General features: G+C 38.7%; 1 protein-coding gene across 1 annotated transcript in view; it reads left to right on the forward strand.

The window, feature by feature from the left end:
- SIM2 (SIM bHLH transcription factor 2) overlaps positions 1–26275 on the forward strand; it is a 59018-nt gene that overhangs the window by 18190 nt on the left and 14553 nt on the right. Inside the window, exons 4-7 of the mRNA XM_072846546.1 lie at positions 914–1022; positions 17321–17406; positions 19674–19873; positions 23695–23801. Of these exons, the coding sequence (XP_072702647.1) occupies positions 914–1022; positions 17321–17406; positions 19674–19873; positions 23695–23801 (502 nt within the window). The remainder of the gene's footprint in view (positions 1–913; positions 1023–17320; positions 17407–19673; positions 19874–23694; positions 23802–26275) is intronic.

Below are 26275 nucleotides of genomic sequence, written 5' to 3' on the forward strand. Positions count from 1 at the left end.
CAGGCCACACTGAACAATTGGGCAGCCTGACACTAATTTAAAACACAGGCTCAAAGTATTGGTTCACTCCTTAAATCAATTACTGCATCTATCTGGAGACTTTTGTGGGTGAGTTTTATACGTGGCAAATAGAGTTAGCAAAAAGGACATACGGTGCACGCCGTTCATTTTTTTGCTCAACAGTTATTTTGGGTACAACAGTGGGAAAGACAGAAACACATTCTTGTGCGAGCAAAGTTCAAGTGAGAAGAGGGAATACACAGATATTTAAGATAGATCTAGTCTTTACTGTGCATGTTTACTTAAAGCAGCGAAGGCTCAATCCAGCGCCCATGAAAATCTATGGAAGTCTGCCTTTTGAATTCACTGGCTACTGTTCTGAGCCCTTCACACTACTGTGGGTTGAGTGTGGTGGACCGTCTTTGAAAAGACACAAAGGAATTGTGTAAGTAAGTGTAGTGGTTTGGCTCTGAAGGCTCAGCTGCCAGCTGAATGCAGGTGATAGTTTCTGGGAACCTGTAGAAACATTTTTTTTTGAAATATCTGTCTTCTTGAGAGACATTAATATAGTTCACAGAGATTTTATCCTGTTTTGTGGCAATCTAACATTTCTACAGCTGCTCTAGTTTATCACTTCATTTGCCAGTTCTCTCTAATAGCAACTCTTCTGTACCTGGATCATCACCAGAAATTCCTACAAAAGTGCCTATAATATTAGTTACTGCTGAAGAAGGAATTCTTTTAATTCAATGGGTATAATTCGGAACACGGTTTTGATACCTTCAACTTATGTTTTAAAAATGGTGTGTAGTTACCCAGATGCAGTGTATGCAGGTTACTTAAGAGCACGTTTGGGATAGGCAAAAAAAAATAGTCAGCTGCACTGCTTCATGTGTTACATGTCTCTTCACAGGTGGAGCTTACTGGAAATAGCATTTATGAGTACATACATCCTTCCGATCACGATGAGATGACAGCTGTTCTTACCGCTCACCAGCCTCTTCATCCTCACCTCTTACAAGGTACTTGTGTGATCTGTGATCAAACTATCATTGAAAAACTAAAAAAAGTAACAAGCCTAGGCTGAAATGTGACAAGTTCATATTTATCCGATATGAAGCTATGTACGTGAATGGAGGAGGAGCATGAACTTGAAATTATGACCCAGGATTTTGGTTTGTTTTAGTAAAGGGAATAACATATTACAGATTAAATAATGCTTTTCATGCCATGGAGTCTAGGCAGTTTTAAACACGTTTTTAGATTTTGTCCAGTGGCCATTTAATCGCTTTTATTTTGTCATCACTGCTGAGGCTGCAGGAATGTTGCAATGATCTAGCTGTGCACAGCTGCAGCTACGAGGTCTTAGAGGAAAAAAACCAGAATAATACGTTAGGCAATTGGGAAATAGGAGGACACTTTTAATGTTTTAAAAAACAACTGTTAAATTTGAAGCTTGAACAAAAAGCCAGACCTAATGCCCTCCACTGTAGGAAGAGCAAAAATGGGTTTTGTAAGTGACCTACATTTAGAAACTCTCTTTAAAAAAGTGATCTCTCCAGGAAAATAATGTCCTCTTGCCTTGATACTGGATCACTGATTCACCAAGCCTCTCCACACATCCTGTTCAGGTGCTGCAGATGATTCACCCATGCGTACCCATACAGCATGATGCTAAGCTGGATGGAGTGTCAGGGAAGACAGCAGAACTCTTATTGATTATGTGAACGCCTGGATCAGACTGTCCACTCTAGCTGTGCTCAGCCACCACACATAAATATTAACATAACCCTTTGTGTATTAAGTTGTTACTTCAGTGTTGTAACTACTATATAACCAACAAATATATGCTCATCTTTGCACTATCTTCTTCAGTAGCTTTTGTTTCCTCAGGGGCAATTCTTTGAACTTTAAAATATCAGAAATCATCTGGCTTCATCATGTACAATGTGCTTTCACATATATTTCATAATTGTTTAATCAGTTGGAGCTCACATCCTGCTAGTTTTTACTGGCCTTCTTAAGGCACAGCTCCTAAAAGCATGAGGCACTTTGGGTTCACACTACAATTCTGTTTAGGATCAGGCATTTTTTTGCAGTTCTGGTGCCTGTGCATTTTCTGTACTTGGTGATGTCACCACAGTTCTGACTGCTGTGATTCCATCAGCTCAGAAGCATGTACCCTTTCCATGCAGAGAAGTTTAATGTGCCTCGAAGCACATGTACTGCTCTGAGTGATGTAAGTGGAAGAATTATCTTAGCCTCCTTCTCTCTTCTTCCTCCCCAAACAGGTTGTCTTGTGTACCCCTTGGTGTCTTGAAAAACAAACTCTTATTTTTCTTGGACTCTTCTGATTCTAATTGTTACTTGACTATTTCACAGTTTGATCATTCCTCTGTCAGGGATTTTTTTTTAAATGTTGACCTTTTTTAAGTAACACAAGTTTTTTCCTTTTTCCCACCTTATGGATAAGCAGAGGGGATACCTCTGGTATAAATCCATGACTTTTCATGCAGTTCTGCTGGCATCCAGAATTGGTAGTAAGACCTTTCTATACCCACTGTCTTGACAATGGCGATAGCCTCCTGGTTTTGTTACAATATATATATTTTTTAACTTGTTAGTTGGAGATTTTTTACAAATTTAAAGTCATGGGCAACTGATTAGAATTAATTTCTATGTCAAATGCAAATAAGCCCACAGCTCTTCCTGTTCTCTGCTTAGTATCATGACTCTGGTTTACTACAAGCAGTGAGACAGCACACTAGTACTGTTGAGGAGGGGGTTTTTTGTTCAGAACTACATACTGCCTGTTTCTTCCTTACATTTGGATGTCTCTGGATGCTTATCTTGCCTGTTAGCATTTGTTTTCTGAAACAATCAGGTTTCTCTCATTTTAGCTTAGCTGCTTCTGGTCAAGTTCTTGCTTTCCTTAACAAATTCTCCTTACCACATGTGAAGTATAATTCTGTTCTGGTTGTGTTTGAAAAGACTTTACGCACAATTGAAACTGTTAATTTCAGTTTACTTGCAACTGTTTCAGTCTGCAATTCTGCTGATGGTATAATTAGCCCCAGATATATGCTTCATTCTCTGTAGCTTTCTTTACCTCATTCTACATAGATGCTCTTTGTTATTAGCATCAAGCTCTGTTTTCTCAATAGTGCTAAGGTAAAGGAAAATTTACCTTGAAATGTGATCCATTTACGTATGTTTTGTTTCGCGTAAAATTTTGTGTAGCGGAGGAAATTGATAAAAACCCCCAAACAACAGCATCTTATTTGGATTCCTAGATTTGGAGAAGATAAATAAAGGAGTTAAGATGTGTTCTGGTTTGTGCAGGGATTATTTTATGCAAATCTTACTTCTGCGTGTCTCTTCCCCATACAATGCATGGAGCGGGTGTATTAAAATATCCAGAATCTGTAGCTAAATATTTTTAAAATGAGCAGAGTGATCAAATATTTATTTATATTTGTCTTCCCTGTGCCAGTAGTTCCTTTTTCTGCAGTGTATACATTTTATACATATATATCTTGAGGGATAACCTGAAACTACCTGGCCTACAGAAATCAAATCAGTTTTCCTATTTTTCTTCAGTGAAGCCCTGAAACCTGTTTAATAAATGACAGGAATGAAGCAACTTCTGTCTGTATCTTAGTAGATATTTTGAATACTTAAATAAAACATGGAGTTCTACAAATAACGTAGGACAGAGGGAAGTTGAATGAAAGTGGCTTTACTTTCTAATAAAAAGGAAAACAGACGTTTTAAAGAGAATTTTTGTCATTTCAGTTTGATTTTATCTATTTTAATCATTTAAAACACATCTGAATCTTCAAGCCACTGGGTTGAATAAAATCTTTCCTTTTATAACTTTATTACATTATCGATCTCTCCAATCTGTGGTATTACTCGGGAGTAAAATTAATATTGCACTGCAGACACAGACATTCATAACACAAATTTACAGCTTGGCTCATGTAACTTTACTCGCTCAAGATATGCTTTTCAGCTAATTCTCAGATACATATATACGTTTTCAGTTCAGTTGCTATTTCAGCAGTTGTAGTTGGATAAGATCTGTTATGACAGAAATAAAATCACAAATGTGAACATACTTATCTGTACTTTGTGGTATTCTGTTACTGGTATTGAATAACCCAGAGTACAGATTAGTTTTGACCTCCAGTTTTACAGTTTTTGTAAATTTTGATGCTATCCCTTTATTTATTTCTTTGTTTGTTTTTAATCTTCCTCATTGTCCTTCATTATGCTCTTCAAACCTCCCCTTGTATTTCCAGTGCTTTGTCAGTTCCATAGAAGCTTTTCTGAAAGATCAAACAACATGAGAAAGGTAGAAGCCTTGGAGCTGTTGAGCTCTAGAAATCTTATTTGCATGAGTTTTATTTCTCAGGGAAATGCACATTATTGCCCACCACATAAAATCAGACATAATGTGGATTTCTTTATGTAATGCTCACTGTCACATTGTTTTTCTTCAGATATCTCAGGCTGGTACTCAAAAATGGATATATTAGTTTAAAAGGCATAAGCCTTCTTAAATTATAACTTTTAATTTTTTTTAAGTTTGTCCTGGGCTTCCTAATGTTTCAGGTACAACAAGGCACATCTTCAAACATAGAGGGTAGATATATTTTTTTTTTTAAAAGACAGTGAAAATTCTTGAATAATCACATGCTTCCAGAAGCTGGGACTTCATAGCAATATTAAATGTAATACAATTTGGGAAAATGGATGTTGGTAAACTAGCTGTTGTATCATCACTCTTTAGATAAATCCAATGTGGCACTACAGCAAGTTATGGTAAAGAAAGTTTTGGGGCAAGAAACTGGAAGGCAGCTACTCTGAGAAGCATTTAAAGGTCATAAAGGACAAACAGCTCGGTGTGAGCTCCTGTTGTGAAGCCGTGTCAAAAAAGGGTAATGGAAAATCCTTGTGCATATAAGCAGGGGAATAGTGAACAGGAATAACAAGGATGAATAATTGTATTCTTTATACAGTATTAGTGAAATGGACACTGGATTTTTCTGTGTAATTCTGTTGTCCACTTTAAAAAAAATGGCAAATTGGAGAAAGTACAGAAGGGAGCCACAAAAATGATTGAAGGACTGGAAAGGCTTATAATGAGAGATGAAAGGACACCATCTGTTTGGTTTATCAAAAAGAAGATTGGGAGGTGACTTGATTACTGCGTGTGCATACTTCCAAGGGAAGAAAATATTGGGAACTAAAGGACCATTTTAGAAGAAAAAACATATCAAGGACCAATGTCTATGAACTGAAACCACAAAAGCTCAAATTAGAATAATGCATACATTTATAACTAGGAGTTTGATTAACCACAGGAACAAAATACTGAGGGAAGCAGTGGTTTCTTCCTCTTTTGATGTCTTCAGATCAAGGCTGTATGCCTTTATAGAAGATACGCTTTAGGCAAACAGAAGTTACTGAGCTCAGCACAGGAGTAACTGACTGAAGTTTAATGAACTGCAATGCACAGGTTACACCTATGATCTAATGCTCCTTTCTGGCCTTTAAAGTCCACGAGCTATGACTCAATGAAAGCCATAAGCCCCATGAATTGTGGAGGCTTTGGAGAATTTCAGCTTTAACTTACAAAGTCTTTAAGCTGCCTTTTTACTTGCATGACCAGCATTGAAAATGTAAAGCAATATGTACTGATCCCTTGCTGTGAAAGAAACCAACAGCTGGACTCTCTTTCTGAGGGTAGCTGGGGTGGGGAAAAAGAATAATGTCTCTCACGTACACATGAAAGGTACAGTATGCCTCAGCGAATCACCTCACATGAGTCTTTAGGCCAACTTTGCACCAGTTGTAACAAAATGAATCCATTATATTCAACTGGGATGGGTTAGCAGAAAAAGAAAAAAAAGAAAAAAAGAGAATAATTTGATATCTTTTCCAAATGATGTGTACGGGCTGTGCTCAGATCTCAGATGACTTCACTGGCCCTTCACGCCTTTCCAAATATTGCTTAACATATTTCTGGTCTGCAGCATTTCAGTGTGTCCTGGCTTAGTTTTGTACCTGTGAAGCCTTACACTTCAGTTTTGCACTCCCTATACCACCTGTATCTGTTGCATAGGCTGATATCAAGATTCCTGGGCCTCTATCCTAACATATGCAACAGTTAACTAAGGAATGTGGGAGTTGTTTCTTGGTGTAGGACTGAGAAACTAATTTCTTAGGATATAGAGAAGTGGTTTCGATGCATGCTGTCTTTCCTTGAGCACTTACAGCTCTGAAAGCTTTTCTTTTCTGTTTCTTCAAGTAGTGGAACTAACAAACTGGGTCCACTGGATGAGATTCTCCTTCTGGGGCAGAAAGTAGTCATCCAGCAGGGCAGTTGGGCTCCAAAATGCAGGGATGATGAGGTAACAGTAGTTTCTGAATCTTGGAAGACTGCAAGGTTAAGTTTATGACTGACTGTAGAGACTCAGTGCATGCTGCATATCTTCCCTGCTCAGTGCAGGAGACCTAGTAGGTTGTGGTTGTGGTGCCATGCAAAATTCTTCCTATGATGTTGCTGTTGAAAGTGTGTCTGTACCAACCATTTTTGCAGAAAGTTTTATTTAACAGTTAGCAGCACAGAGTGGTACGCTTGTAGCAGGATAGTACCACTTACTAAACCATCTGGAGGTTTTTGGGAAATGCTGTACCTCCTGAACCATATCTATAAGAACAAAGAAGGAAATTTATGTATGAAATATCAGGGTAGTGCAAGCTGGGTATGACTAGTCAGTCCATCTGTCATCATTGCAGCTGAATACAAGCAAGCAAGCAAGCGAAATAAGAGATATTTGCACTGCAGGTTAACTGAGACAAGCAATTAAGTAATGCTGAGAGGGATTCAGCATTGTGTGCTGCTTTTCCATGTGTGTATTTGGAGTCAGACATTTTGTCTTTTATTGGTTTCATATGCTTTTTCTGAGATTTTAATCCTTTAAAACATCTATAGCTTCCCAACTTTTGCTGACTTGCACACCAAGGCATGGTGTACTAAAAGCAGTTTATTAACATTCCCCTGAGCAGACAAGGGAAAAGAGGACTACTATAGTTACTGTAGACATTCCAGTTGTCTGCTAACAACTGGATAATTCTTATATGATTAGTTATAAGCCTTATGTAAGTTACACAAGGAGTGTGGAACACATTGTGTCAGGTTTTCTCGGCTCTCTTTGATTCTTTAAGGACACCGTTTCAGTCAGCTAAGAAGTAAATGCTAGTGCATACTTTTGCTCTCAAGGAAGAACATCTTCCCTACATACATTTTGTTCGATATTAAAAGAAGGGAATAGAAAATTGTACACCTGGAAATATCTTTTCTACACTAAGTTTTAAAGACATTTTTCTAGTAGTACATATGCAAAAGACAAATGTTGATAGGAATTTTTAATTAATTTAAAAATATTTTATAGGAGAACCAATATGGAAAGATAATAGTTTAACATGATGATCCTGATACCACTGTTTGTTAGTGTTATTTTAATCTTGAGAAACCTAGAAAATAATATTATTATTTTGGATGTACAAAAGAGGGCAGACTGCTGGCACCCCATTAAAAATCTTTTTTCATTGGTAATTAACAGTAAAATATACTAAAGAGAGTGGAGTGTCTCAGACTGCAAAAGCTATTCTTTTCCTTTCTGCCTAGTGCCCTGTTGAGTTTCTTCTCTAAGAAAAGTTTGGAAGCATCACTTACAGGAGTAAAGGAAAATTTGGGCAAATGCTAGCAAATGGCTGAGTTTGGATGACAGGAATGATAATAGAGACAATTTACCCTCTGCAGCACTGACAGGACTCTGAATACAGTCAGGACACAGAACAAACTGTCCAAATGGGGAGGAAATTTGGGCAGCTCATGAAAGCTTGGAACTCTAGGACAGAGGCTAACAACAGAACTGATTGCTTTCCTACCACAGCAAGAGCATTACCAGGGCAAATCAAGTCAGCCCACAAACTTCAGTTTTCAACTTAGTATGTGCATAGGAACTTGCTCTCTCTCTCTCTCTAATTTGCAATTTTGCCATGTAAGGCATTTATATTTTATCATTCAACTGGTGCCACTCATTTGCTAAAAAGAAGATGAGTATTCTCAAACACTTAAGCCTGTAACCTGCCTGTATATATATGATGCTGCAGTGTAATACGGAGAAGAGAAAGTATGTCTGTTTTGTCTCTTCTCTCTTACTTGGAATTAGTTTTGAACACACATACCAAGGAAGGACAGGGAAATGTTGTTTTCAAACACCCCTTTGCATGCAGTATTTCACTTTGCAGAATAGTTTTAGTCACAACCTCACTTTTGCACTGTTCTTTCTGGCATAGTGATAATAAAGATGGTCAGTATGCACCAGGCTTACAGGTCTGAATCCTCATTTTCCACTAACTCATCTCCAAGCCTGCTTCTGAACTTGTCATGAAGGAAGTCCACCAAAGGCATTTGCTAGCCTCTTCTCACGCTGGTCCTATTGGTCAATCCTGGATTGCCAGCTTCAAGGACTACCTTAAAACTGTGTGTGCTATTATGCAAGCATCTCTTTTGTATGCGCCCTACAGCGCTTTTACCTCTTTTTTGTTCTAGAAATTGGTGTCACCTTCATTCAGAATTAAGGGATAGAAGATGTGGCATTTTCTCTCCTGTGTCTCACAAAAGCTATAGCCTTGTTATGCTCACAACTTGCATGCAGATACTTGCATGCTCTTTTAGTCAGCAATGTGCTGTGTGGGACCCAGATGCTTTGCAGATTACACAAGAATAAGAGTAGAACATGTGTGACTTCATAGTATAGAGGAGGTAAGATGAAAATAACCAACTAAAAGGGCAAAAATATGCTGAGTGTTTGGGGGATGGGCAGTCAAGTGTTATCCAGACATGAACTTGTGCTATCTGTGTTTCCACCCTGTAAAACAGTCCAGCAGGGATGTGGAGTGCAGCTTATCACACATACATGCTGTGTCTCCAGAGGAATGCACTAGCTTGAGGCAGGCGCGTGTCTCCACACAAGTTGGTAGGGAGGGAAGGTAGAAGCAGGTGACTGCATGCACAATGCTTTGGTCTAAATGTGCCCTTTGAGAATAGTTTTCATCTCCTACACTATAGCTGAAATTTGACATCGCACCCAAGCTGCCACATAGAGCGAACATGAAGCATTAGCTGTGTCAAGAGCTCCCTATTTTAATGCTGTTTCGTATCTTTCATACTGACAGATGAGACATACATTCTTAAAACAGCACATGGTGCAGCAGTGTGCAGTTTGCATGCTGATGTATACTAATTTACAAAGTGGTTCTGCAACAAAACAATGCCATATTTTGCTAATGTCAAAAGTTGGGAGCTTTGGGAAAGGTAGATAAAATAGGAGCTTTTACCTTAGAGAAAATAAAGGCATGAGAGGTGCAGCTGTGGAAAAAACTATGATGATCTTTTTTTTCAGTCCACTGTGCAAGCAGCATGCAAACCACAGATTTTTGTGACTGTTTTCTTTCAAAAGAGATGAAAGATGGAGTGGAAAGTAAAGATGGATTTCATAGTTGCACCCCCAGGGATGGACAATTCTGGCTTCCATAAAGCTAACCATAATTTCGCAGAAATGATTGGAGAATCCTGTTTGGCAGTCATGTGCAATATGAGTGAACAAATACAAATTCTTTATCCAAAATAGCAAGACTCATTTTCTTTACCATGACATTTATTCTGTTTATGAGAGTAAGAAAATACAAATCTGTAAAATATAAAGTGGCTATTTTATTCTTGACTAGTGCTTGCAGTCAAACTGCATTGCATGATATACTAAGCTAAGAAAAGAAAACGGATTAATGGAGAAGGCATACTTTGTAGAAATGGTACTCAGTGCTGTGAGAAACAAATACATATTCTGTATGTCCATAGACAGCAATGTTTTTCTATGTTCTCATTCACAGGTTTCTGTGTTTCAGCTCTGTCAGGATGTTACGATACGGATAAGTTTGGGCTGGGATTTGAATGAAGCCATTTACTCTCTGCCTCATTTATAGCTTTTACTGAATCTGCTCAACTACATTGTAGCAGTGCTTCAGGGAGGAAGCCTCTGTAAAACGACCAGGCAATATAGTAACATATTAGTAGAACAGAAAAACTCTGAGTCTGATAAGGGAAACATGGAGTTTGGCTAAAAAATAAGCAGCGATGCATTTGAAATGAGCATCTTGGACATGGATATGGACTCTGACTCGCAGTGCCTCCTCCTATAAATGATTATCATTTATAATTTATCATTATAAATGATACCTCAATTTTATTAAAATATCTGCTAGTAGACATGTTGAAAAAGTCAGGATCTCAGTAACCTCAGTTATACCCTTTCAAAGAAGAGCAGCAGAAAAGATAGAGAAATCTGCTCCAAGTATATAATCATGTTGAACAAAACTAGTATTTACTTGTATCAGTTTTCATTTCCAACTATTACCAGTCACCCAGTTGGGGAAAAATTGAAAATTGGAATTCCAGGATAAAAGCTGTCTCACAGGTAACTCTTAAAAAGATTTCAGTAAAAGTTTGTGGAGCAGTGGGGAGAGGACAATCACTTTGAAATGTTAAACATTGATACAGGGCAAACAAAATCAGAAATTTGCTATCATAAGTAAATCCAAGTTATAAAAAATATTGGAAATGGCTGGAATAGAAAAACAGACCTGCGATTGTGTTCCACTTAACTGGATAAAGAAAAGCACTATGCCAAAAAAGGGAGAGTAAACATTTAGAAAGAACCCTAAAGCTCTGCTTTTCATCTGTAATTCCTGTAGTAGATAAACATAACATCAATAAGTTCTGGGAAATGTTAAAAGCTGTACTAAGATGGTTCGTCTGCTTTTCAGGAAGCTATCATCAGAGCCTTCCTTTCAAGATACTTAGCAATTTAGAAGTGGGGGTGGAGGTTTCTTTTTAGCTATAGCAGCTATTGAGACATTTTCTTGACTCATCTTCTGAAAAAAGCTTGAACAGAAGAATGTACAAACTTTGAAGATTATTCAACTTGCTTATGAAAAGAAGGATCAATTTCCCAATGATTTAAAAATTGTTTGAGAGAGGGAAACAAGTCACATTCAGGTAAAGAGGGAAAATAGATGCTGACATGGAAAGAAAAGGGGAAGATGGGAAAAGGAGACCCATGCTGCAATACTTGCACCCGTAAAGGAAAACTGCGTTAAAATGTTTCGTAGCAATACACAGCTGTTTGTCAGAATTATAGACTGCTATGGCAAATGCTAGAGAAGGTGCAATTAAACGGACACATTTTGTCATATGTGGTGGACTTGCTGGAATAGTAGGTATTTGAAAGAAATGGTGCTGTGTAAGAGATACAACAACAGTGAAATTCAGCATGAGTTGCAGCAAAATTTGCCATCTCCATGTGGTGACTGCTCACTTTTTTGAAACCTCAAGTGGCTGGGAGAGGAGTGGCTAGAGAGCAGCTCTGCAGAATGGGATCTGGGGGTGCTGGTTGACGCTAAGCTGAGTATGGCCCTGGCAGCCAAGAGGGCAAACTGCATCCTGGGGTGCATCAAACACAGTATAACCAACCAGTCAAAAGAGGTGATTATCCCGCTATATTCAGCGTTGGTGCGGCCTCACCTGCAGTACTGTGTGCAGTTCTGGACCCCACAATTTAAGAAGGATGTGAAGGTCCTTGAACGTGTCCAGAGGAGGGCAACAAAGCTGGTGAAAGGGCTGGAAGGAATGTCCTGTGAGGAGTGGCTAAGGAATCTGGGTTTGTCTAGTTTGGAGAAAAGGAGGCTGAGGGGTGACCTCATTGCTCTCTACAGCTTCCTGAGGGAGGCGAAGTGAAGGGAGGTGCTGATCTCTTCTCCCTGCTATCCAGTGATAGGATGCATGGGAATGGTTCAAAGCTGCACCAAGGGAGGTTTAGACTGGACATTAGGAAACATTTCTTTACTGAGAGGGTGGTCAAACGCTGGAACAGGCTTCCTAGAGAGGTGGCTGATGCCCCAAGCCTGTCAGTGTTTAAGAGGCATTTGGACAATGCCCTTAATAACATGCTTTAACTTTTGGTCAGCCCTAAAGCAGTCAGGAAGTTGGACTAGACGATCATTGTAGGTCTCTTCCAACTGAAATAGCCTATTCTATTCTATTCTATTCTGTTCTGTTCTGTTCTATTCTACTCCATTCTATTCTACTCTATTCTATTCTATTCTATTCTATTCTATTCTATTCTATGCTATGCTATGCTATGCTATGCTATGCTATGCTATGCTATGCTATGCTATGCTATTCTACTCAGCTTGTTGTCAGTTTTCCAGTTTTTCAGCTTGCTTCTGGAAGCTGTAGTCAATAGGGCAATATAATATATAATACCTCTGCAGTGACAAATGTCAATTTACATATGAGATTGTTTTCCTACAGTCTAAAATATCCCCCATACCACACTGTGTGAAGATACAGTTGTTTCAGTTCCAGGTGTTGTGAAGGTGCAGTTGGAAAGTACAGTTTACCATGGGAGACATTGCTATGCTTAATGAAGTCTCCTTTGTTTCTTGCAGCTCTAAAAATGCTGTTTTGTAAATACATCAAGTTATATCTGTACAAGCACACAGAGAGTACATACACAGAGATTACAGTGCTGCAATAGTGTTCTTTTAATCATTATCACTAATAATAATATGAAGTACATCATGCAGAGAAATGGGGTTTCTTTTGTTAGAGATGAAAACATCTTCACATTGGATCTGGTTTAATTTCTTATTCTCCCTTTTCATAAAAGAAAAAAAAAAACCCAAACCAAAACCAAAGCTGAGCAATATGTAATTATCAATATCCATAGGGTTTGAATGGATTACTTTTTCTTCTGTGATACATATGGAAGAAAAAAACAACAAAGATTGTTATTAATAGGGTTTTTTTTGTGTTAACTCAGCTGGAACATCTCCATAAGACTTTCTGGTCTACTCTAGCATTTTGTTTCTTGTCCTTCATTAGCTGATGTCTGCAACCTGTTGGTTTCACCTTTTCTCTATAACAAACAGACATAGTTTATACATAGATTTTAAACATTTTCTTAACACTTAAAGGAAGGGTGTTAACATAACTTACAGTGATGCATTTACAGAGTTAACTTTTCAGAATAATTAAATACAGTGGTTAAGTGTTGCTTATTTGATGGTATGAATATTCTCTAATAATTAAGAAGGCTATTTTCCTTCAGTGTTGCTTATATTCTGGTTCAGTCATAACATTTTACTCTTTATTATTCTCTCTCTTAAGTTTCATATATATGTGCTTAACCCACAGTTCTCTCAACCTTTAACTACTTAAGAACTGGTAGCACTTGATTCGTTTCCTCTGTTTCAAACCTCTTTTACCTTGTTGATAGCCTAAGATTCTTTCTGTTATTTATATGTGCTGTGCTTACATGTTTGCTTGAAAGAACACTAGTGATATCAATAATTACATTACTAGGTCTAGATGCTTTACGTTGTTATATTTTTGCAGTTTTTCAAAACTTAATTCTGATTGATAAAATCACTCAACTCTTAAGAAAAATTGATTACATTCACCTCTTACTTAAGACTGAAGTGCCTATTTTACATTTACTGTTTTTCCGTCTTCCCTAATTTGTGACTTTTGCTACATCCCTGGACATCATTCTGCTTTTATAGCAGGTGCTGGCTATTTATGTTACAGGCTTGTTTCCTGCTTTAAAACTGAGCTTTCATGCCTACTATCTCCTCACAATTTTGTGATTAACCTGTGCGGCAGGACAGCATGCATTAGTAATCACTCTTCTCACAGCTCATCTGATTTCTCCTATTTGAATATTCACCGTCTCCCTCTTTGCTTGCTAGACCTTTAAGTACCTCATTTTCTTCCTACATTCTCTTCCTCAGAGTAGACCATCTTAATTGCATCAGATACAGCCTGGATGTGATATTTTAAGTTTTGCATTATAGTGATGGATATGTTAGCATCCAGCAGGATACCAGGGCGCTCTATTTCCCAATCAGCTTTACAATTACAAATTTACTTTAGTTCTTTTTTGCTTTGCTACCCCCTTCTGCTACTTCCAAGGATATTGGGGAGTTACACTGGCAAAGGTATCAGTTAATATGAATACTAATTCACACTGTTCACAGTCTTGCACATCTAGATTCTTTATGTGAGGGTTTTGGTCTTACTGTTCCTTTATATTTTGCAGTCTCTTGATCAGGTCTGGAGATGGTTTTATTCCCAGTAGGCGTGCACAAACACACATACGTACACAGAGCCCACCAATGACAGATGAACACAAACAGCAGAACAGTGCTTTTACAGGCATCACATACACGTTAATAGCACTCACATAAGCATGAACAGTATGAATAGCCTGGTCCCGCTTTTTCTTGCCAGCGAGTCAGTCTCAAAGTTTGCTAGTAGATTTTATACTCACACACATACACTCATAAGGATCTCTCTGGTGGCTTTTGTATTCTCCAATCCTGTGAATAAGATGCCAGATGCCATGTAGCACCTGCACATTATTCACTAGGCACCTTGACACAGCCATTAACCTTAACCAGCCATGTAACAATCCCAGCTGGCTGGTTAAAAATGCTGTGGCACTCTGCATCCACCTGTGCTATGGGACACGCTGCATTACTAAATAACTGTGTTAACAGTTGTTATGGCCCCAGACCATCCAGGAATGGTCAGGCTCTCCTTTTCTCCTTTAGACACATTCTGCTTCCCCCCCTGACCCCCGCCAAATGGCAACTCTCACAGTGACATTGGGCTCCCACACAAACACAAAAAATCACTCTTAATACACACAGGAGGAGGAACACTTATCATCACGTATACACTACTTTGGCCTCTTCAGGTAAAAAGGCAGTATGTCACTCAGGGCCCAGATTCTGTTTGGCCACATGGGCCATCTCTCCTTTTGCTTACTTAAGGCATCTTAATACCAGCTAGCTCAAGCCTCAAAAATGGAAGCTCCCAGATGAGCTCCCAGTTACCTCATGGGCAACTCTTCCCTCTTTAGATTGCAGGCATGAGAAGTAACTGATTTAAGAGACTAATGTTTGTTGGTTCAGCAACACACTACTAAAAAACTAGTAATTCAATGGTCAATAATTAATAAACACATCATTATTAAATTAGTTATATAATTTTGCACTTGATTATACACAACAACAAAGCTACTGATTATTACTCTTCAGTCTCACAAATTGCATGTAGCTACTATTGAATTACAATTCTATCACCCTTTCCTCCCCATACCACTTAGTGCTAGGGTGCAACTCTATCCCCCTTTACTTTGTCCTCCTCCACCACACAGCATCCTTGCCCTTAAATTGTTTTAATAACCCTCCTGATTTTCTAGAGAGCCTGTAGCTAGTTATGAGGACTGGTGTTCCAGAAGGACCTCTTGCTTACAATCTACCATCATGAAATCAGGGACACAAGACCTCTTCTTAAATAATGAAATAATTACCAATTTTAAACAACAAAGGAAAAATTACAGTCTGTGTACCACTATAGTTTTATAGACACCTAAAGACCACACTGTACCTCGTAACCTATTATTGGTGGAATAGTGAAGTTAGAGCTAACTGAGTGTTTCTGCAGCAGTGCACTAGCCTGCAGTAACATTTAAAAATGAAGGAAGTAGCAAATAGAAGGCTAACGAATAAAGTGCCTGGAAGGAGCTCGTTACTGAAAGAGACTCTTTTAGCTCTTGTGGCAGGACATTTGAGAAGTTTAAGGCATTGCTTCCATTTTCACTAATCATCTCTTTTTATAGAAGAACGTCAGTCATTAAAATTGCTAGCAGCTCAGTCCATGTCCGAAGATAGTATTTGTACCCTCATTACTGTGCGTTAATTATTTTTCTCCCTTGGCACCTTTGAAGGGAGAAAGTTACCTTTATTTTGTGTGCATGGGACTGCAGCAGAAAGAGAGCAAGCTAACTAATGTTAGGTCACACAGAAAATCTGTATTGAAGCCATGAATTGCACCGATGTTCCCAACTCCCAGATCCATTCTTTACTCATGAGATCATGCTTCAGCAATAGTAATCTGTACTGCATGGCTTCCTCCCACCAAATTGTATACATTTGTATTTAAAAATCTGTAGTAGATGTGCCAGTTCATTTAAGTGCCTGTTTTTCCCCATACGGATCTAATTTGCATTAGGAAGATAAATGGAAAATTCAAATACTCAGGAAGGCTGATACTAGTTGAGATGCACTACACATTGTATTTCTTTTCCCTCCTCACTAAATCCTTTTTCTGTGGTTGTATCTTCAGACCTTTAAACTCAGAACTTAATGTAGAGAGTTTATTGGTTTCCAGGTAGTGGTCTGAGGCTCAAACCACTGCAAGCGTGTGGCTAAGAGGTGTTAATTGGGTGATGGATGCACAAAAATTGGGAACACAACTCAACAGTTAAATCAAATTAAAGCAAGATTCCAACTGAATACAGTCGACTTTGGATCAAACCCTGTGGGGAGTTAGGAGGTAATACACATTGCAACAAATCTGAAAACCCCTCTGCTTCCCTGATTTTCCTATTCACAGATGTACCAAATGAGTTTTCTTTTCCTAATATAGTTGTGTTCTGCCAAACTGCAACTTTCAGTAAAAGAAGTCAGAACTATTAATGATGTCTGAACTGTTATTGAGAATATTTAACATTAAAGAGAATAGTAACTTATTCTTAGCAGAAAATATGCGGGTACCTGAGCAATATTTAACTTTAAAACATTTCTGGAGGTTATCCATTAAGACATTTGTTTAAAAGCCATCTACCAAGATGGTTTTGGAAGTCAGCGAAACAGGTAATAATATTGCATATGGAGGCCAGAAGTTCACCAGTCTGGGCATGACTAGCTACGTACACTCAAATTATTACAAAACCAATGAATTGTCTTGTTTCCCATTTTGCTATTATTTTGGAGAGTACCTTCATTTACCTACGCTCCAAAGGAGGCATTTCCTTCCCTTTACCAATATGGGCTTGTACCTAGCTGTTCAGAAACAAGGTGATTGCCTTGTGAAGAGTGGTAAAAACAGAAATTTGGAGACCTAGTCATTCTGACTTGTCCAACTTTCACAGGGAATCCTAACATGAAGGTGAAATAAATCCTGAGGCAGAGATTGAGTGGGAAGGTAGAATGGCTGACTTCTATTGCTGCCTAAGGCTGAGACATAAACACATCTGTTAAATCATGAAAGGCAATGTTATGGACATTTTTGAAATCTTCAGCAGTAAATAAGCAGTGTGGTTTATGCTTTCAGAATATGAAATTGAGAGATCATTTTTCCTGAGAATGAAGTGTGTCCTAGCCAAGAGGAATGCAGGACTGACATGCAGTGGCTACAAGGTAATGTATATAAGCTTCCCCACCCCCCCAAGTATTCAACAAGTGACCAGTGTATTTATTTAGGGTTTTTTACGTATGTGTAGCTGAAAGCAAAGTCTGTGAAGGAAAGAATCATAACAGATGCAAAAAATGCCACTGCTGATTGCAGATTCCCTTAGTAATGCAAGTCTAGATTCTCCCACAGTGAGTTGGAGTTTGCTTTGTGGCACATTCCCATATCCTCATCTCTGATCTTCCAGATTGGGGAATTGGCTGGAGCACAGCCACGGAGGTGCAAGGAGACCACAGAGCTAGGTCTTATTCCCCTATGGAACTGAAGGCAGGTGAGGCAGGAACCCAGACACAAGAATCTGGAAGTCTTCCCACATCCCTCTGCCTCGGTGTTACCGTGCTCCAGCTGAGCAGCCTCACAGTTACACAAGTCACCTCATTGGCCTGACCAGAATTACCTCAACATTAATGAGACTGTACTGTTACCCTAAACAATCATTTGGGTGGAATTGTATTAAACCACCAAGTCTTTTTATAGATCTTATAGTTTGTATCAATTTTCTATTTATTACATGAAATCAGAAGCCACAGCAAGTGCTGAGATTCTATAATAACACCTGCGATTCAGGTAGTTCTTATTTTCAGCTTTATAGTGTGCATTTGCTGCTCTTTGAGGTACATAGTATAATTCTATCACTTAAGCACCAGGAGAGAAGGGTACTTCACATGCAGTCTGGTGAGGATTCATTTTGTCTGAGTCATTCAAAAACAAAAAGAAAAGCATGCAAGAGAAGCAGAGCTCTTTTAAGGAATATGTTCAAGGTCCAGACATATATCTGTCTATTTGCACTGCTGTCTACCTGGTTAGACTGATAATACTTTGTTACATGGACCCCTGTTTGCTCAGCTGCTTCCCAGCAAAAATGATTCTGTCCCAAAGCTGAATTTGAAATCAGGTAAAAGAGTAGAGCTTGTATGGTGGTATCTCTATATGTTCCCCCCCCCCCCCCCATTTCTCACTGCTAATCAGAGGGATCACCTTCTTTCTTCTTTTGCTCTCTATTAAAAGTTTACACAGTGAAACATTTAAGGATGTATTCATCTAGAGAGATGTTGCTCTAAATTTATTCTCTTTGACTGTACTTAGAGTCAGGACTTAATAATTTTGAAAATATCACCTGATTAGCTGAAGTGCAGGAAAAACTCATGAATCAAATAATATGGGAATTAATAGGATCTGCTGAGAGATCTTAAATAAGTTTTGCTTGCTACTATACTTTTGCTAAACATACTAATCACTTGGTGATTGGAGAGGAGGAAGGCAGGTTATACAGGAGGAGCCTATTTATAGGTGACTGTTTAGTAGGTTGTTCAGGAGTATTAAATACAGTGGAAATTAATTCCTTTCCATTGAACACAGTTAAAAGTCAAATAAATACAGAAATTAAGCTGAAGGATGTGTAGTATGCCTGCTGTTTGGACTAGAAAATTGACAGGAGCATAAATGATTTCTAAACACCAGCACTACATTAAATACATTTTATCTTCTGGAATAGTCCCCAGGTTACAATCTTCCCCCCTGTTTAGCTGACATTGTGAATTTTTACAGTCTAACACTGAAGTTATCACTCCTGTGATTAGGAATTGTATATGGGGATTCAGAAATCTGGTCTCAAGACCCTGGGCTTGGTCACATGTCAAAAGAATGTCATCTGATCTTGACTGGAGAACTTAAAACCAATTTCTAGTGCATTTACATATACAGCAGTTAATCTTTATAAATGTGATGCGTTAATCTCCACTGCATTTTTAAAGTGTCTGTTTTTCATCAGAATAATAACTCATTAAAATGTAAATGTTTATATATACCTCTGTGCATGTGTGAGAGGGAGAGTCATTTAAAAAAGCAACTTCCAGATTTTTTGATTAATGAACAGGAATTCTGTCTGTATCTACAAGAAATCTATATCAAAGAGAGTTTGAAGTATTACCTAGAAAGCAGTCTAGATAGTCCCCAAAGAGCATATGCTTTAATACTGGAGTAATGATGTTGGCAGTAAACACAAAACCTGCATTTATTGTGTTTTAATCTCCATTTATACATTAACCACACTTCTGAAGCCTTAACAGACTATGTGTCTGTTATTATTTAAGTGTGAGTATTTAAGTGTTATAAGGGTGTATTGCTTTATAACCTCATTGAAACTGGGTGGTCAGCTGACTTGCAGCCTCTTCCATTGCCATCAGATATTGAGTGTGTTTTCTTCTCATGCCAGGTGATCCATTGCAGTGGCTATTTGAAGATACGGCAGTATATGCTAGATATGTCTTTGTATGATTCCTGTTACCAAATCGTTGGACTGGTGGCTGTAGGTCAATCTTTACCTCCCAGTGCAATCACTGAGATCAAACTTCACAGTAACATGTTTATGTTCAGAGCAAGTTTGGACTTAAAATTAATATTCCTAGATTCCAGGTAAGCAGCTATTTCATTTCTAGCATAAAATGTTTTCAAAGTCAAGTGTTATCATAAGCTACAGTGGTTTCCAAACAAACAGATCAAAATATCCATGAAAAAATAAAGCAGTCCAAAATAGATCTGAACACAGAGACCATATGGGTCTTCAAAGCCCTTCAGATAGCTGGATAGGCCATACTTTGTCTTGAACGTCAACATATAAGAGCCTGTACAATTTAACCTATAGTTACTTACAGTTGCAGAGACTCAACTAAAGCCTTCTTGCTGTGAGTAACTGGCAAATGAGCAGTAATACATTTTTACCTAAAAGGACATAAATTTTAACATACAAAGCTAGCAAAAGGAATAAGGATGTACCATCATTCATAATGTAAAAACACCACAACTGAAACACTGAGGTCAAATCACTCGCTGAGGTCATCCAGAAAGCTTTTGACAGGGTAGTAAGAAAACATAGTCTTCTGCACTTTAGTGTAATGCCTTAACAATGAAACCAACCCTACTAATGGGGTTGTTAGAATGAAAATGAATTCAGTTGGCTACTACATGAAAACACAGCCTTCTTAAACAAAACTTGGGAAAACAGCTATTGCTGAAAAGAACCCTGCCTCTACTCTTAGCTGATACAGCTCACATACCACCTAAGAAAAGAAGAGCACAAAACCAGAACTGAAGTTGTGAAATAATTCATTCCTCTCTTTTTGAAACATGGTATCTTTTAGTATACAATGATACTTTGTACAGTGCAGTTCAAGATACGTTGAGGGGAAAAGCCCAATTCCCAGGCAATATAACAGGTTTGACTATTGACAAGATGATCATTCTTCAGAAATCCCTGCATGTGGAGCAGTATGTCACATACTCTCTCATTTTCCTGGCATGCTGGATTTGCAAGAAGCAGAAATGATATTCATGTGCAGCAGTGAAAAAGAGTCTGTATCCAAGACAGTGGGGAGGTTTTGCATGGCAGGTCAAATATGCAAGAACATGCTCTTTCTCCATGCTAAGTCAATGAGATAGCGGGCCATCAGCTGCTAAAATACAAAGAACTAGTTATTTCTGGAATCCTTCCTTTTTTTTTTTTGGCATGCTTTACTTAATGTAACAGCTACAAAGAAGCACAAGGGGTTTAGCAACATGTCTTTGCATGTGGATAAAAGGAAATGATGTGCCTAAGAGGAATTGCCTGGAGACATAAGTGTCTTCAAAGGAGACAGTATAACCAGAGGTGCTGACAGGAGCACAGATAGAACCAGTACTGTTGCGTAGCTGTGTTTACCAAAGAGCAGATGGGTGTCATCCACACACAGGACAATCAGGGGTATTAAGTATTCCCAAAGCCCTTTGCTCTCCTAGCTGAGCAAACCAAATTATATTTGCCTAGAGCAGGGACATATTAGGAATAAGACAAAACTGTTTTCAGGCTTCCTTCTGATAGCCATACAAGGAAAAGTGTTGCTAGATCTTTAGAGGTAACAGTCACAGCAGACAGGCCAGTATGAAAGCCATGGGAAGGAGCAGTTAAATAAGCCTTTTTAGACACGATACAATGTAAAACATGCAAGAGTTCAGTTATCAAGGTCACTGGGAAAAGGAGACTGTTACTTCCCTCCAAAGTGATCTGCTGCTTCTGATTTTTGTGGCGCAGCCTATGCATTCATTTCTACATCATTTGCAATGGCTTTAAAGAACTCCAGAGGGCAGAACTGATCACTGGGGCATGGTCTGTTTCCTTCAGTGTGCCCTGTCACATGCAAAGAACAATTTTCAGAGCCCAGGCTCCCTACAGTGGCTTATTGAGGGGTTGGTTTTGTGTTAAGGAAGACAAGCAGCTGAATTTATGTCCAGGTTCAAACTTTTCAAAAGTTTGGTTGTCCTCATAACTGTTAATGATGGTTTTTTTGGCCCATGGGAAGACCAGCTTCAAAGTGAGGCTGCACCTCCAGAAAAATTAACACCTGGCTTAGGTTTGTGGCATTTTGTTTGGTTTTGGATTAGCTGTTTCTGTACTCACTAATTAAGTCAGCAGGATGAAACTGCCACCCTTGTTTTAATTGCACTGAAGTCAGAAGGAGCATTGAAACCTGAACAGGATCTTTCACCAGTATTTCACCATGCTGATAGGCTTAAGTGAGAATTTGGGCCTCTAGAATTGTAAGCCAGGAGGGACAGCACACACTGCAAAGGAGAAGCGCATGCATATATTCACATATCCTCCTGCAGAAAGAGAGTACATGTGCTCACTCCGCGTTGGCAGTCCCTGACTGAGGCAAAGGCATTCAAGAGTTTCCCAGATGAAGGCATAGCTAGGGAGGTATGGATGTATTTGTACTGCATTTATAATAAATCAGACCTTGAAGGCATTTTTTTGTTTGCTTGTTTTTCTGATTTCCTTCAGAAGTATCCCACCACCCAATGCTCCCTCTCAACCAGAATGTAAAGTCCCCAGTCTCTGTGGGGTCTACATGATTGCTTAGCATTAGGGTAAGGGTAAAGAAGATGCATAATAGTTACAAAAGAAAAAAAAAGTAATCAAAGTTTACATTATCTGCAACCCTCCAATGACACATGCTGCTTGAGACCCCTGTATTCATTTTTGTAGATACTACTGTCTTATTCTTTGATACAGTGTATCCTCATTAGTGTTTCAGTTCAGACCAGAAGCATCCTTTTGAAGTTAATGTCCTGACCATCCCCACTCATTGCACTGCAGTTCATGTCATGAAGAGGCCTTAGGCATGTGAACTGGGTTCCTTCTGGATGAATCTAAACTAGAGGACAACCTCCAAGAGCATGTCTAACGCACTCCAACTATTATAAAGCTTTCAGTGCCCAGGCCTAGACTAGAGCTAGTCCCCAGTAACAGTCCCGAAATTAAAATACGCAGATGCATCTGCTGCTGCAGAAGTAGATCCTCAGCAGTAACAATTTTACTCTACACATCACTTGCTAATGGACTGTGTTGCTTGTTAATGTAGACATGCCTTTGTATGGTACCTCTGTTCTGCCTTTTTAGGTGAAGAAAGCCCAGTAGAGTGCAAAACACCCCCAGCAACACTAGGTAAACAAGCTACATTATGGCTGAGTTGCACAATGTACTTTAAGGATTTTTGTTCTCAAGCAACTATGCTAAATAGACAAAAGTCCATTTTGAACCATAAAGTTTGACTCTTCAGGTCTCACCCAGTGTAAGTCTGACCAGCGTAGTCTGGTTCTTTAACATCTGCAGAGATGCTGCTGTTTCAAATTTGTTCCATTATTCTACTCCTCATCATGTGAGGATGTCTAGCTTCAGCCTTCCTTTTCTTAGCTTCTGATCTTCATAGCTCCTTGTCTTTCCACATTCTCAGCTGGAGTAAACTCCTGCTTCCTTCTTCTGTTAGGCGTTAGCCTGAATTTATTTATAGACCATGATCACAGCTTCTATGGACTGACATACATGCTACACTTGTATGTTTGCAAAAGCAAATGAAAATGTGTCAGCCGTCCACAAGAGTAGTTTTATTGTTTCATGAATGGCTCCTCAACTGGATCTTTGTGCAAAGGATCATGCACAGCAGTGGCAAAAGCCCAAAGTGGAAATAAGTAAAGGAACTCTTTTTCCCGCCTGTGTGTAAGGCTGGCCAGGGAATAGCTGCACCTTGCTTTGGCTGGGTTGAGAGGGTTTATTTTCTTATAAAGATGAGGATTCTGTTTCCAAAACTAACATTTTGTCCTGCAGTTTTTAGGCACCTGATTTGTTGGCACAATAAAATGTTAGGTTAATGAAACTGAATATTCCCAGAGATTTTGCTTATTATGGAATCTTCCTTTTCCAGGGTGACTGAATTAACTGGATATGAGCCCCAAGATCTGATAGAAAAAACCCTCTACCACCATGTTCATGGCTGTGATGTGTTCCATTTACGATATGCTCATCACCTGTGTAAGTAAAAAGAATGCTAGACTGAAGTTTATTAAGTAGAGTGAGAAATTTTGCAGACAACAAGCACTATGCTGGAAAGTAGAGAAAGGTTTCCAAATCTTGACTGAAGCTAGATATTCAAAAGTGCTTGGCTATCACTTAAGGAAACCATTAGTTTGGTACCCAATATGCTGTGCTTCTGAAAAAAACATATCTGGCCACTTTTATCTTTCTAGTTAAAGGATCTAGGCTCTTTGGAAAATTTGGACTTGATTCTGGGTGGTGAACTCTTGAAGGAAAAAACCCAAAAGAGCAAGTGAGTGAGTGAGAGGGGAAAATCTGAACTTTACTAGCCTCTGTCATTAAAAGAAAAATTACGCAACAGCTCCCCATTCCTCTGAAATATGTTAGTAATAATCATCCTATGTTTGAAGTGAATGCAAACCCAAAAAATCCTTAGATGAATGTTCATTAATAGCATGTGGATGAGGTTTGGAGAATGGTGTGTCAGGAAAAAAAATTACACATTTAATAATTCTCCATCTGCCAACAGAGACACTAATCATATCTTCAAACATCTGGATTTGGGAAGTAGTTCATTCAGTAGCACATTAATTTGAGAAGCAAATTGAGGGAATAGCTGAACTCTGGACTTGGCTCAGTCTGCCGCAGCCCATACGATGCAAAGATGACATCCAAAAACCAATGTCAGTGAATTTTTTTCCAGATTGCTTCTGTGGGCTGAAAGCAGCCAGAGTCAAATCCTTCTCTTAGGCTTCCTGCAGGAGAAAGTAGTTGGTTCTTCACCTTAATATGTGCTATTCATGAGGATCTGGAATATAAAGGAGGTTGTAACTGTATTTGGCAAGTCAGTGCTGAAATTCCAAATGCCAAAATCTGTTGATGGCAGTGTGTGCTACACTTGGGAAAGGAGAAGCTGATCTTTACAGCAAGTTTGTATTTACCAAAACACCATTGAATACTCTGGGCCATTGCAAACTAAAAACTAGAATGATCAGGGTACGTGGTAATGTCCTGTTGGGGGTATCCTCTTTGTAGTGTTAATATCTGCATCTGGATGTGACTGTTGACCTGTAAAAAATATCACTCATTATTTTCACAAGACTATTTGAAATACTTGCGTCAACCAGTATAGAGATGATACCATTATAGCCACAATCAGCTCTGGAAAACAGTTTTCCATTTTAGAGCAGAGTGATGGATAATTCTGTGTGCGTGGTAGAAGACTTGTACTTTGGCTGCCAGTTTGATCTATGTATGACTGGAGTTTTAAATAAAGAGACAAATCATGCTTACTGAATTAAACACCAACCCCCCCCTCCGAAAAAAAACCCCTACCCAAACAGAATAACTAAAAGCAGTTCTCTAGATACTGTATCTGAATTACAAAGATAAATTATTGTAAAGTTTAAAACCAGAAGAAAAATGTGAGACATATGCATAGAAATTTATGAAAGTTTCAAAGCAAATAAATGCCAAGAAGCAAAAAATAATGGCTAATGCTTGGGCAACAGAGGGAACAGTGCAGAATCATGGTTAGAATACCAAGTAATAGGAATTATTAAAACAGATGTAAAGTGTACAAACTTCCTCTGAGGAGCACTGTTATAACTCCCCCACCATCCATCAGTAAATGTCTTAGGAACATGAACTGTAAAAGGCTGGCAAGTTTGACGTACCATTCTATAAAGCAATCTGATGATTAAGTGTCATCTGATGAAGAAATCTGGAGAGAAACATCTTACACCTAATAAAGGTATTAAGAAAAAAAAAGAAAGAAAAGAAAAAAAAATGGCAACCCTAAACTAGGGTAACCAATTGCTTTTTCAAAGAGGAAAAAAAAATTCCCAAACTGAAGACCTAAAGCAACTGAACTTTAAGTTAGGCAGCACAGGGAACAAAACAATGGAAACAGTGAGGAGAACAAGTTAGAAGGGATATAACAAGAACATCAGACTATGAGAAAAATGTAGATGTGAATATTTGCCTAAGGTGTGCTGGCAGCAAACAGTGTTTCCTGTTTTAAACATTTGATTAGCTTCCAGCTATATGAAAAAGCTTCTGGCGTTTGAACTAGTGTTCTTTATTTCTATAGCACCATCAATATACACAGTGTTTGCTCTGCAACTGGGGAAGGGTGGCCACACAAATAATGAGTCCCTGCCTAAGGATCTTGCATTCTAAAAGACAGGATAGAGAAGCTGTTCCAGTACAGACAAAACATTCCTCTGTTTCAGTACAGACAAAATATTTTTCCGGCCTCAGAGAAATCACTTCATTTGTACCATCATCTCTCTGTGAGGAGGATTTTGTGCATCCCACATGTTGTAACATCACTGCTCTTCCCACAACCTTTTACAAGAGTCACATCCCTGTGCCTTGGCAAGGCAAGCCCCAGCCCCAGCTGATGTCATCACAAACAGTTTTGCTGCTTCCTGGAAGTCAAGCTATGTATTTATAGAACCTATCTTATA

This window comes from Ciconia boyciana, chromosome 1, assembly GCF_034638445.1.
Source record: "Ciconia boyciana chromosome 1, ASM3463844v1, whole genome shotgun sequence".
Classification (NCBI taxonomy): Eukaryota; Metazoa; Chordata; class Aves; order Ciconiiformes; family Ciconiidae; genus Ciconia; species Ciconia boyciana.